Source organism: Gavialis gangeticus, unplaced genomic scaffold, assembly GCF_001723915.1.
Source record: "Gavialis gangeticus isolate Ggan-Ray unplaced genomic scaffold, GavGan_comp1, whole genome shotgun sequence".
NCBI classification, from domain to species: Eukaryota; Metazoa; Chordata; order Crocodylia; family Gavialidae; genus Gavialis; species Gavialis gangeticus.
Genome location: NW_017729022.1, coordinates 22,134,854 through 22,147,411, shown reverse-complemented (window position 1 = coordinate 22,147,411; position 12,558 = coordinate 22,134,854). Strand labels below are relative to the sequence as shown.

Sequence of the window (12,558 nt, the reverse complement as noted above, 5' to 3'; positions counted from 1 at the left end):
TGCTGGAGCAGCCCGTGCAGTGAGGGGGTCCTAGGGGCCCAACCCCACAGCATGCAACCTGTGCAACACATGCTGGCGTTATCTGGGGCCCACAGCCTCACCAGATCTTAACAGCCCTGGACTAGCTTATCCTTGAGATTCTTTACTAACTTGATCATGGTCATTGTGGTTAATTAAATAGAAATTGTAAGCATATACTGCAGAGATGTGGAAGAGATCTCAAGGATAAGCTAGTCCAGGACTGTTCAGCTCTGGCAAGGCTGTGGGCCCCAGATGACACCAGCACGTGTTACACAGGCTGCACGCTGTGGGGGTGGGCCCCTAGGACTCCCTCACTGTACAGGCTGCTCCAGCAGCATGCAGACCCCCATCCTCAGCCATGCAGGCTACATTAGCAGAACTTGAACTGCCAAGGAGGCGGCTGGAGGTAGAGCACCCTCTTGGCTGGGTTCGTCCTGGCTCCTGTCCAGCCTGGCTCCAGCAACCACGTGCCCCGCAGCCCCAGCCCAGCCCAGAGGCGCCCCCAGCTCCGCGCAGGAACTTACCTTGCGCCTCTGTCCACCACACATGCAGGCAGGGCGCGGGCCATGCTGCAGCTCCCCCGGCGTGCAAGGGGCAGAGCCAGAGAAGCAGCTGCACACACTGTCCCCAGCTTGTCTAATCAGGCGCGGCTGGGGCAGCCCCGCACCACACAGCCCTTGGGGCAGCAGTGGCAGAACCCGGCTCACTGATGAGTACGGCCCTGCGGGGGTAAGCAGCTCCCCTTCCCTCCCCTCGCCGCTGGCTGGGGCCCGCAGGCCGGCTCTGCCCACCTTGCCTGGCTGCTGCTGCGGTGGCTCCGCACTCCGCCATGGCAGCTCTGCCGTGGCGGCTCCGTGGGCCAGATAAAATGGCTTGGCAAGCCACATGTTGGACAAGCCTGGGCTATTAGCTGGGTTGTTTTTTTTTTGATTTTTTGTTTTTTTTAAGTTGTTGCTACCTAGTAGAAACATTGGTTTGATGAATGGTTGATGAACTGGGGATCCAAATATACCTCCATCTCCAGGGGTACTGCTAATCTTTTCTGTTATCTACTAAAATTATGTAGTTTTTACTGGAAGAAACAGCATTTAGGTCGCTGAATTCTTGGCAACAAGAACGAAGGAAATGTTCAAGATATTTGTTTTTCCAATGTTTGTGAAGTACCAAAGGTACCTTGTAGGTACAGGAACAAGATCCATTTGGCCGACTAGCAGAGGCAGAAAGAGCTAAGTGGTTTCATAAAGATTCATTAGTTCTGTTATTACAACTTGGCATTCAATTTTGCTTGAAGCAAAAGGAATGCAATCCAGACAATTCTCCTGTAAGCTATGACAGTTCTCCAGTGCTAAGAGTTTTTGAAAAGATGGCCAAAACCCCCTCGTTTTTGGTCACAGTGGACAGCTATACACGAGGGAGCTCTGCTCCGACATGTGCAAACCAGCACACATTGGAGCAGACTCGATTGTGTCAGTTGTGAGTCTGCTGGAGTGTACTAATTAGCACGCTCCAGCAGCCTTCGTGTCATGTATATTCAGAGTCCCCGCATTTTAAAAGTGGCAGCAGCGGCACCATTGAACGAGCTTTAGTTAAAGTGCCCCTGCTGCCATTTTGAAGTGTGGGATGCTGAATTCATGTAATGCTGCAGGTGCTTTAATTAGAGTGGCTCTCAGAGCCGCTCCAGTTTAAGCACCCTCCCCGGGGCGTATGCATAGACGCCCCAAGGCACGCAAATGTGTGTGCATGCGTGCACGCAAATGTGTTTGCATGTGTGCACACACATTCACAGAATGCTGACCTGTTAATAGAGACTATTCAGTTTTTATACTATTTTTTTAATAACGAAATAATTTTAAGTGAAGAGATCTTTCACATATAGATTACCACAGAACAGAACTTAGATTCTTTGCTTTCAGCATTTTTAAAGTTAGTATTTGTGAAACAGAAGAATGAATTTAACAAGACAGTGATTATGCTGAATTTAGGAAAACGTCTGAATTAGTGTAGTATTAATATATAGAACAGGATGGCTAATGTGTTTTGCAATTCATTGCAACAGGTTACTTTTGTGAATTTCTGTGGACCCGATGATCTTGTGGAATCCCTTCCAATCCTAATGTCTATGAAATCTATTACATTTCCCTAGTTTTAGATTTTCTTTTAGTCTAAAAAACACTTTCACAACCTTCAGGATTATTTTAATTTTGAGGATTCTCCCTTAGGATACATTTAGTTTATAATAAATTTTAAAATTCTTACCCTTTTGAGATGAATTGTTTTTAATGTTACTGCACATTCTGATAAAGCCTGCAAAAAAATTACTAGGATTAACACAAATTTAAGATTAAAGTACAGACAAGCATTTAAGTACAGACAAGCGTTTGAATATTAAATTATTGTACTATAAGTTTACACCAGGGGACTCAGTCCTGCAGTTCTCTCAAATCAGTCTGAAATAAGTGCAGGTGGCTTGCAGAAATCAGTACCAAGTCTCACCTGCCCCTCCCCCAAACCCCTCATCTAGTTTTTTTGTGCCATAATATACTGTTTGATATAAAGTCTCAGCAAAATCAATGCTTTGATGTTGTATGCATTTTTCAGCTTTAAAAAGTTGCTAAATATGAGGGAAGTAAAGGTTCTATACTTAACCAACAAAAGGTATATACCAATACTGTCTGTGCATCTGCCAAGTCAAATGTTTGTTTTAAAGGTGCCAAGAAACATGCAGGAACAATGTGTTTGTAGACAAAGTCTGCAAAACCCACTGGTCCATCTTTGCCTCCTGGAAAAAAAAAGCAGCAGTAGTCAGTATTTTACTTTCTAAACACTTGTGAAATCAGAAAGCCATCAATGCAACCTTACCCCAAAGCTCCACCAACTTTGAAAGAATAATAAAGCAAGTTTTCTGTGCAATAGGATCTGGATATTCCACTGCTCCTTGAATGATAGTGAACAATATTCGCTCCACATTCTCTGCACCTATAATAAATTACAGTAAATTGGATTCTTAAAAAATAAACTCAGCTGTGAGTGAATAGCTAATTGTTTGTAATTGAAGAAATGTGATTTCTGAATTATGAAATCAGATTTTAAAAATATTGTCAATACACAAAACATTACAGTAGAAGAGTATCTCAAATATTCTGTGAACTTAAAAACAGGCATCTATGGCATTTTTTTTTAAACTGTAATAAAAATAAAGTGCCTCCTGGCAGCTTCACAATTTTGCCAGGCCACCAATAAAATGTTTCTGGATGAAAGAAATCAGATTCTGAACTGCAGAGATAGCCATAAATTAAAATTCCTTTTGGGTTTTGGCACAACTGAAGTTAATATAGTCACTGGCAAAGAGATGGATGAAAAATAGGAATTTGATTCGTCTTGACAAATACTGCTGTGACCAATTCTGTGGGTGTCTGATAGAATGCCTATAAAATCTTCTGTATTTTTCCCCTTGCAAGTAATCTGCTAAAGTCTATATTTTTGTAGAGCTTTATAAATCAGCAAAAACACTGGGAGTGGGATGTTTCCACAGAAGGGATTAATCTATCAACTGAAAAAACCTCCCAGAATCAAAAACAAATGTTCTTTAACTAGATATTACAGGAGAGGTGGGAGTGGGGAGGGAGAAAAAAAAAGTGTCTCAATACTTTAAACTGATACATGCGTCTAAGAACTAGTCATTGCTGCATGAGACCAGGACAATTAATCTAGGGAGTGAGGACAGAAGGATGAATCATGAAAGCTGTCATTATCCTAGTATTTTGCCTTTCTAAAGGGTACTTGCATACATTTACCAGAGCTAACATTCAATAGCTACCAATTAACAAAGAAAAACTGCCATACTCTATCATGTCAAGCACTCTGCTGCAGGATTTAGTTGGTAGCAAATATTCAGAGGACGGTGCAATAAGTCTTAGGGAGCAGCTTGCTCACAGGCAGAGCATCTCCCTCTACCCCGCTGAGTCACTGTTTTATACCCTGGATCTTAAGCATCTTGGAAACCATAGAAGTTTTATCTTTGGAAGTATCTAATCATTTTGCAATCCTAAAACACTTGGCCTCAATGATAGTTCAAGACAAGTTCCTGAAGTTATTAAATTTGATACCTAAAACTGTATTTCCTTATGCCGTCCTTAAATAAAAGAAGGAAAAAAATATCAGGAACTCAAGGTTTTAGCTTCCCTATTTTATTTGTTCTGTTATCCCTCTATACAGGCTTAGTTTCCCATCCAAACTGAACATGTCTAGTCTAATCTTTCTATGCTCTTCATATGAAATTGTGCCTCATCATCACTTTACCCATTTGTTACCTTTGAGACAGACTGACTACAGCTGAGCACAGTAATCCAGGAACCAAAATAAGGGCATTAAAGTATTTGCTGGCCTATTATTTACATATTCTAATGTTTTAATCCCCTCTAACTTCTGATGCACACTGAGTGAAAGTCTCTGTTGATGCCCCAAAACGGCACCCAACCTTCTCCCCTTCACTGCAAACTTATATGGCTATTTAAAAACTGCAATGTTTGTGAGGTCCATTTTTCCCCCTGCAACAGAAATGGAGATACAGTTACATTTCAGTGCATTTCCCATATATACTCAGCTTTATATGGTAACTTCAAAATACCTCAATCATTTGCTAAATATTATGCCACATGCAAGTTTCCCACCTCACTTAGTTAGTTACTCAACAATCAGTTCCTTCACACATTTTTGGCATAGATTTTTATAGCCTCGCTTGCATAAAATTTCATATTTTTGTTACTTTTCTCAAATGTCTCAATATTTCCTTCCATTACAGCTTAAAACAGCCTGACTCTGCATTGAGTCAACAAGACATCTGACATTTTCAGCAACAAGAAGCGCAAACTTTGTACTAGCTGTTAAGGGTGGCGTAAAGAGGCTGGTTAGGTATCTAGGGAGTTATATGGAGACTTTGTCCTCAGAAAAAAGAGGAGACAGAGGGAACAGCAAGGGTAACCAAGGAAGAACGAGCAGCCATAGCTGCTGTCCACTTAAGTGCACAAACAGTGAACTATAGCCTCTGCTGGCAAAAACTAAAACATGCATGTATACCAGCACAACGTTATCTACTTATAATAAAGTATTCCATATAATGATTTCTCTGAAGTATGGCCGATGACTTGACCGTATTATAAGCATTTCCAGTGAAATAAACATTTATAAAGGGGCTGTACTATTTATCTGACATTACAACAACATATTGACAAAATAACTAAAAATGAAAGTATTCATATTTTCATTAGAAACACTGCAGACATCTTTAGTCAAAATTAAGTGCAGCTCATTTACAATTAATTAATATTGATATAATTTAGGAGAATTGCATTAGTGTTGACTTTGGAAAATAAAATTGTTTGCTATATAAATGTTATTTATAGTACATTTCCAAAAGCGATTGCTCACCCTGATTAGCTATGACTTCACTCATACCACTGCCAGTGACTGTCTGTAAGAAGGCAAAATAACTCCTCCGTAACATTTGCTTTTCTAAAGCAGCAGACTGGTCATTTTCTTCCGCTGGACGGAGCAACACTTCAAAAATAGCATGAAGTAGCGGCATAAACATTTGCTGCAGAAATGGAGAAACCTGGGTCTGGAGAAGTAGGAAACACATTATAAACTAATCATTCGTTAATTACAAAGACTGAATACCTGAAAATTAATCACAGTTACAAAAGGAAAAAAAAAAAAAAAATCACCGCAATTCTTAACTTTTGGTGCAATTTTCAGCATGTGGATACACCATACATAGCGATATACACACACAAAATTATATACCTATGGATCCATTTATTCTAGAGTTACTACAATATTTTCTCCGTATTTACACTAGTGAAAGTATTCAATCTCTGCTTCAGATCTAGAAAGCAGGCATTTTACCCACAGGAAAAGGGGAAACAATCCTAGGCTTGCAATAGCCCAAGCAACATTTATTTTAAAATTCTGGAAGACCTCAAAGTGATGGATTTCAAAGTGTGGCATCTTGAGAAAATCTGTTTTCTGTTACCTTCAGAGATGTGTTAAAGTTGACAGTGCCCTTTCAACCCTTCAAACTTTCACCTTCCCTCTTCCTTGAAGAAAGCCTAATAGATAAACTCGAAATCAGAAGTTTACCCAGATTTCTTCAAATATGGTAGTTTTATAAACTGATGTGACCATTTGTCAGAAGAACAGACATTTTCATAAACTGTTAAACTGACCTTGTGGCAATGCAAGCGTCACATTTGTATTTTTCTTATAATGAGGGTCCATAAGATACAGGTGTAAGGCAATCCCTATTTACTCTCAGGTGTCTCTGCCATGGCAATTTACTTCCCTCCACCTTACAGTGAATTACCTTTAGTGTCAGTGTCAATTGTGAAGCAGCTAAGGAGATACACATTATAATATGAAGAAAGTTCTTCCTTCCCCAGCTTCTCAAAACGTTCACATTCCTTCTCCACCAGTGCAGAGAGTAGAATCCCCAATAGCTGAATCCCCCATAGTGCACCAGTGCCCAAATGTCTCGGGTGACGGTGGTTGTGCCATATCACCACCATTCTCACTTAATCCAGAATTAAGTCCTATCCTAGTCATAATTATATATTAATGTAGCAACTGAACATGGGAAAGCTGTAGGTTGATAAGACAACTTAAAAAAAGCACATGAATTAACAAGACTAAAAAAAGCCAATGTGTGACCAACCAGCTCTTGAAAAAGCCATGGTTTAAGAATTTCTACTATATAAAAGTTTAAGAATGTGATTCATGCTGAACATATACGTACACAACTTCCCAAACAGTGTTGCTCCAAAAACACGTCATCTAGGTTTAAGAACCCTGTACTCGTGTACATCTCTTGTAAAGCAGAGCAACCAGCACATACTTTTGGCAAAATAATACTATACCCTGCTCTTGTAAACCAGTGTTTCTCCCTATATATTACACACTTAGTGGTGTAACTAGGGTAGGGTAACCAAGGCAGCTGTGCCAGGCATAGACTGGCAGGGAGGATGGAAATGGACACACAACAGCTGCTGCTGATGTGCAATTGCAACAGTGGCAGCAGCAACTGGAAGTCACTGCTGCCCCTGAGCATAGCACCTGCTGTGGACACCCAGCTTCACTGTTACACCTCTGCACACACCACGTTTAAAAAAGCATGCACACCTGTACATTATGCCTCTACATACCTGTAAATTTTGCTATAAAAGAAAGAAGATTCACTTCAAGACAATTTAACAAAGCTTAACTGACATTTAAAAAAATAAATTTAGCAGATATACTTCTTCCCTATTCACCTTGACTTCATAATTGAAACAGACTATCCTTATATCAATATATGAAGTTTGCTTTTAAGTAGTAAAATACCAAAATATACAGGCTGTAAATACAATTATATTTTCTGATGCTTTTTGGATTATTACAGTCAAAATACTCATAATATAAATTCTTGTGTATTGACCAATTCTCTTCCTAAGACTAATATTTCCTACAGAAAAATCCTTCGAAGCTGAAAACAGAACTTAAAGTAGTTTTCTTCACATATGACTAACCCTTTTGCTAGAGCTAAAAGCAAGAACTTTTGTAATGCCCTAATCCATAAACTGTTAAAGAAACATACCTTGAACTTAGCTGTTATTTGATTTATGAGAGGAATGAATTCTTGAAGATCTTTTGCTTCACAATCTTTAAGCATATGTTCTGAGGCCGAAGGGATGAATGGAAGAACTTCTTCTTCTAAGCAAATAATCATGCGATGAAGGAAAGTGCGGACTCCACTTCTGAGAACTTCTTTCTGTAAGGGACAGCTGAGAGCTGGCAAAAATGTCTGTAAGCAGTCCAGATATACTTCAGAGCAGCCACACTGTTTTACTGTCTGCTTGTTGCTGAACGCTTTGCTGGTTCGGCTGTGCAACAAAAGTAAGGAGTCACTTGAGTTACCCACTAGTTCACGTTCCAAAGACAAAAGGAAATTAAGACATCTAGAATAAATCATACTGTAAAAGCAGAACACAGCTTGCATGTACTCCCAAAAATATTGGATGCCCTGACAAAGCAAAACCTAGAAAATATTTAGCATTCCCACCACTAAACATCAAATATAATTTACTTCATGCTAAGTCTCAGTGCTCTGTTCCTTTAAGTCTGAGTGAATTTACTGTTCACAAATAAAGGAGAGGCTGAGAGAACTGGGCTAATTTATTTTGGAGAAGAGAAGACTGAAAGTGGATTTAATAGCAGCCTTCGACTACCTGAAGGGAGATATGAAAGAGGATGGAGCTAGACCGTTCTCAGAGGTGGCAGATAACAGAACAAGGAGTAGCAGTGTCTAGTTGCAGCAAGAGAAGTTTAGGTTAGATATTACAAAGAATTTTCTCACTAGGAGGGTAGTAAAACACTGGAACAGGTTACCCAGAGAGATGGTGGAATCTCCATCCTTGGAGGTTTTCAAGACCCGGCTAGACAAAGCTTTGGCTGGGATGATCTAGTTGGGGATGTTCCTGCTTTGAGCAGGACATGGGACTAGATCAGGGGCGGGCAATTATTTCAGGTAGAAGGCTGCTTACCAAGTTGTGGCAAGCTGTCAAGGGTTGCATGGGTAGCTCTGGCCCTTGACAGGTGCCCTGCCCCATGGTCACCACCTCGACGGCAGGGAAGGAGCTGGTGCGGAGCGTAGGAGAAAAGCGGCCTCTCCCCTGCCCCGTGGCTGGCGCTTCCTGCTGCAGCTGCTCACAGCTCGCATGGGGAGCTTGCGCGCTGGGCAGCAGCAAACACCGCCCAGTGCAGGGGGGAGGGGGGTGCCACAGTTGCTGCTGCTGCAGTGAAGCCCTGACAGACAAGCCTGGAGCTGGCACGGGCTAGCAGTGGGGGTAGATTACAAGCTGGTGCTGAGCGCGGGAAAAGCAGCTCCTCGCCTGCCCCATGTCCAGCGCTACAGCCTCTTGCAGCCCGCGTGGGGCTGCCTGTGCCTGCTCAGGACAGCTCCACGTGCACTGCGAGAGGCTGCAGCAGGGAGTGCAGGCCATGGGGAGGAGAGGGGAGGGCCACTTTTCCCTGGGCTCAGCACCAGCAAGTCCCCTGCCCTTCCCCCCGCCCCCCTTACCCGAGTTTCTGGTGCCGGGGCAGCCACATGGTCTCATGCCAGAGCCCCTGCTGGCACTTCCAGCTGGGGGGCCGGGTGGGCCCTACTGTTGTGGGAGCCCGCCGGAGCTTCCCCTGGGTCCTACTGCCCCATCTTTGAAAAGAACCAAGGACAGATGCATTTTATTTTTCTAAAATTTTTTAGGGACCCTGTAGGCCAGATCCAGCCCATGGGCCGTATTTTGCCCGCCCCTGGACTAGATGACCTCCAGAGGTCCCTTCCGAGCCACATTTTCTATGATTCCATCAAATGATGTCTGATCAACAATACTAGAGAGTTTTTATTTGAAATAATAGTTTTCATGAGACATTTAGTAAAGTGAATCGAATCTCAGATTTCTGAATACATTATATGCTTGTATCATCAGACACCTTTCCTAAAAAGGTTCTATCCCTAGAGCACTTTCTAGACTGCATAGAAAGACTGTCAGCAGAAAGTTTTCTAGGGACAATAAAATTGTCGAAGAGAAAAGAAATCAATTATCTTAAAACTTTTCTTTAGTCAACATGTTAAAATAAATATTATTTTTTTAACTTATGCTGTACTCACCTAGCAAAGCCAACTGCATGATTGAGGCAGTCAGCCAGTGCCATCTGTCTGTCTTCATCTTGAGCCATCATCAGCTTTTCTAACAGCACTTTAAATTTTTCCATTAGTGGAGTCAACAGATTCCTCATGAGGGCCTGTTTCCTTTCTGCGGAATATTCACTGTTAACTATCAGGACCCCAGCTGTTTCATAAATAAACAGTTGATCATCGCTGCTTAATAAAGCCTGGTAACCATTTTCCTGAAACAGAAGACATGATTTACGTTGAATATATTTTTAATTGCTAAAGTTCTTTCATTTTAAGCCTATACAAAGCTAAGGATATATAAAAGGACAAGTAGTAAAGAGAAATTGCTACAGAACAACTTACTTTTCCACAAAAAGTCAAATTACTAGACACAAATTATGCTCCACTTCCTTTCTTTTCCTACTTAAGGTATAAGTATCTGAAGAAGAGTATCACTTCCAATTGTACGTGAAAACAAAAACAAAACAAAAATCAGTAGAAGTATCAATTCTTTTCATACCCTTCAGTTTCAAAGATCACTAGTATTTAGACAGTATCTTATCTACACAAACATTTTTTAAGTCCATACTTTTGGGACCCGATTTAGCAAGATACTTAAGCCTATGATCACAAACATTCTCAATGAACTCAATGTTCAAATTTGAAAACACTCAGTTCTTGCTAAATTTTACTTTTGTACGTGTACCCGTATGAATTTAAGTGCACATAATACATGCATTAAAAACACTTGTAAGTACTTACAGGTGGAGAAAGTTCTAGCAGATCTTGTATCCTGTTCAAAACATCTTCAATAAAGGGATTCATTTGTTTACTAAAGTAAAAAATAATTTAAATTAGTAATATTTATAGAAGTCTGATTTTTTAAAAAAATGTTTGGTATCTTCTGCTGAATCTGTGCTAAGTAAATAAATCACTCTTTAGAAATCATAACAGTGTTGTAAAAGATGATCCTGCCCTGAACTGGAGAGAAAGAGAAAGACTGGTTCAAGACAGGCCAGTACATAGCATTATGGCAGGGGCGGACAATTATTTTGAGCGGAGGGCCGTTTACTGAGTTTTGGCAAGTCATCAAGGGCCACATGACAGGCAGCCAGGGGCAGATATATATTAAATTTTCTTAATTTTTGGGGAGCCCCATAGGCTGGACAGAACAGCCTGGCAGGCTGCATCTGGCCCCTGGGCCACATTTTGCCCACCCCTGCATTATGGAGTACTGGCATGTTTCTCATGCCAGTTCATTCTCTGGACTCTTAATTTTTATTTAAGTCTTATGCCTGTAAAACCTCAAGATGTGAGCTAAGCTTTACAGATGCAGAGGCATCCATGTGAGTTTAAAGAGATCCTGGAAAAATAACTGACAGGGCATAAATGCCCCATTCATCTGTGAAATATTTTCATCAACAGCTGAAAAAGGGGTCAGGTTTCAAGTCTGAAACCTGATTTGTTCTGCAGCTTTCCTAACTGCACAGTATTTAAGTCCCCAAAACTAGAACCAATAGAATCTGAAATTAAAATGCTCATACTGATTTGGGAAACCTCTACAGGATAAACCTTGTCTATTAGCCTGCAAAAAATGTGCATGTGGCTACCTTGAGTGAATTGTTTTCAGGTGCACACACTGTAGGAAATGATAGAAATACTAGGACTCTACCCATGATTTCCATATCTGGAGATGATCTACTTATAGTCTTCACAGCACTAGAACAGCAGGATACTTCCACCAAGGAAAACTGCAAAAGCTAAAATAGCATTTATATTCTCTATCTTTAGGTTTAAGAATCAACATCCAGCTGAGATGAACTGCAAAGCTGTTTGCAATTTAGGTGCTCCTTTACATAGACTCAGAAAACTGTGGAGGACTCTACAGAGCTGACCTTCCAAAAGAGTGCTCTACATTGACTCATTTTGACCTCTACTTGCTCTAGTGAGAACTGTATATAACTGCTTCCTCAATAGCCACAAAACTGTAAAAATCAGATAGTATTTGAAACAATTTTTACTTACTTAAGAGACTTGACAAATCTTGAGAAGAGGTAAGCTGTTCTGCTTCGCACTTTTGCATTAGTATGGCGAAGACCTCGTTGATCCAAAAATGCCATCTGCAATTAGGAGAGTACTTACTATGTACAGGCAGAAAAACCTAACAACCTAATTTTTAAACCACCTTCCTTGTTCAGAAAATCAAGATTACCTGTGCCCAAAAACGCTTAAGTAAACAATTCAATTATTTATCTAGTTTGGGGCTTCTGTGTAGCCAGAAGCCACAGAAAGTTCAGGCTGCTTACCACTCAAGCAACACCCCAAGACTTTCCACTGACACACAGGCAACCTAGTGCACCCCCACCCTGCCACACATGCTGCCTGGCTCTCCTGCCTCCTAGCCATGTAGACAGTCTGGCTCCATTCCCTTCCTGATTATGCATGCAGTTTGCCCCCTGAGCTGTGTCCCCCCCCACCTTCTCCCAGCAGCATGGGCTCCCCAACAATGCATAGGTAGCACCCTCCTCCCATCCTAGACATGCATCAGCTTACAGTGCAGGCAGTCCAACCGAGCTCCTGCCTCACACAGCACAAGCACCCTGGGCTCTTTGGCCTACCTCCCTGCTGCATGCACAGCTCAGACACCCTGCCTCCCCTGTGCTGCATGCACAGCTTAGGCACCTGGCCCTCTCTCTGACTGTGCCACCATGCCCCAGGAGCAATGGCATGAAGTAGAAGCTGGAGGAGGGTAGGAAGCCCAAAGAACCCAACTGCTGCAGCAAAAAGGGGGGGGGGGGGGAGGGGGGGGGGGGGGGGGCTTAGGCGGGGAAGAA

The 12,558-nt window shown here is 41.7% G+C and overlaps 1 protein-coding gene across 3 annotated transcripts in view; it reads right to left on the bottom strand.

The window, feature by feature from the left end:
* The window catches only part of XPOT (exportin for tRNA), a 62,143-nt gene that overhangs the window by 3,913 nt on the left and 45,672 nt on the right, over positions 1–12,558 (bottom strand). For 2 of the 3 annotated variants that reach the window (XM_019514656.1, XM_019514657.1), the window contains exons 15-22: positions 11,750–11,844; positions 10,487–10,556; positions 9,719–9,957; positions 7,649–7,934; positions 5,449–5,638; positions 2,881–2,997; positions 2,685–2,800; positions 2,278–2,325 (exon numbers count right to left, since the gene is read on the bottom strand). In XM_019514656.1, coding sequence (XP_019370201.1) covers positions 2,278–2,325; positions 2,685–2,800; positions 2,881–2,997; positions 5,449–5,638; positions 7,649–7,934; positions 9,719–9,957; positions 10,487–10,556; positions 11,750–11,844 — 1,161 coding nt within the window. Of the gene's footprint in view, positions 1–2,277; positions 2,326–2,684; positions 2,801–2,880; positions 2,998–5,448; positions 5,639–6,598; positions 7,230–7,648; positions 7,935–9,718; positions 9,958–10,486; positions 10,557–11,749; positions 11,845–12,558 lie in introns of those variants that run through there. The other variant, XM_019514658.1, reaches the window with a different exon arrangement.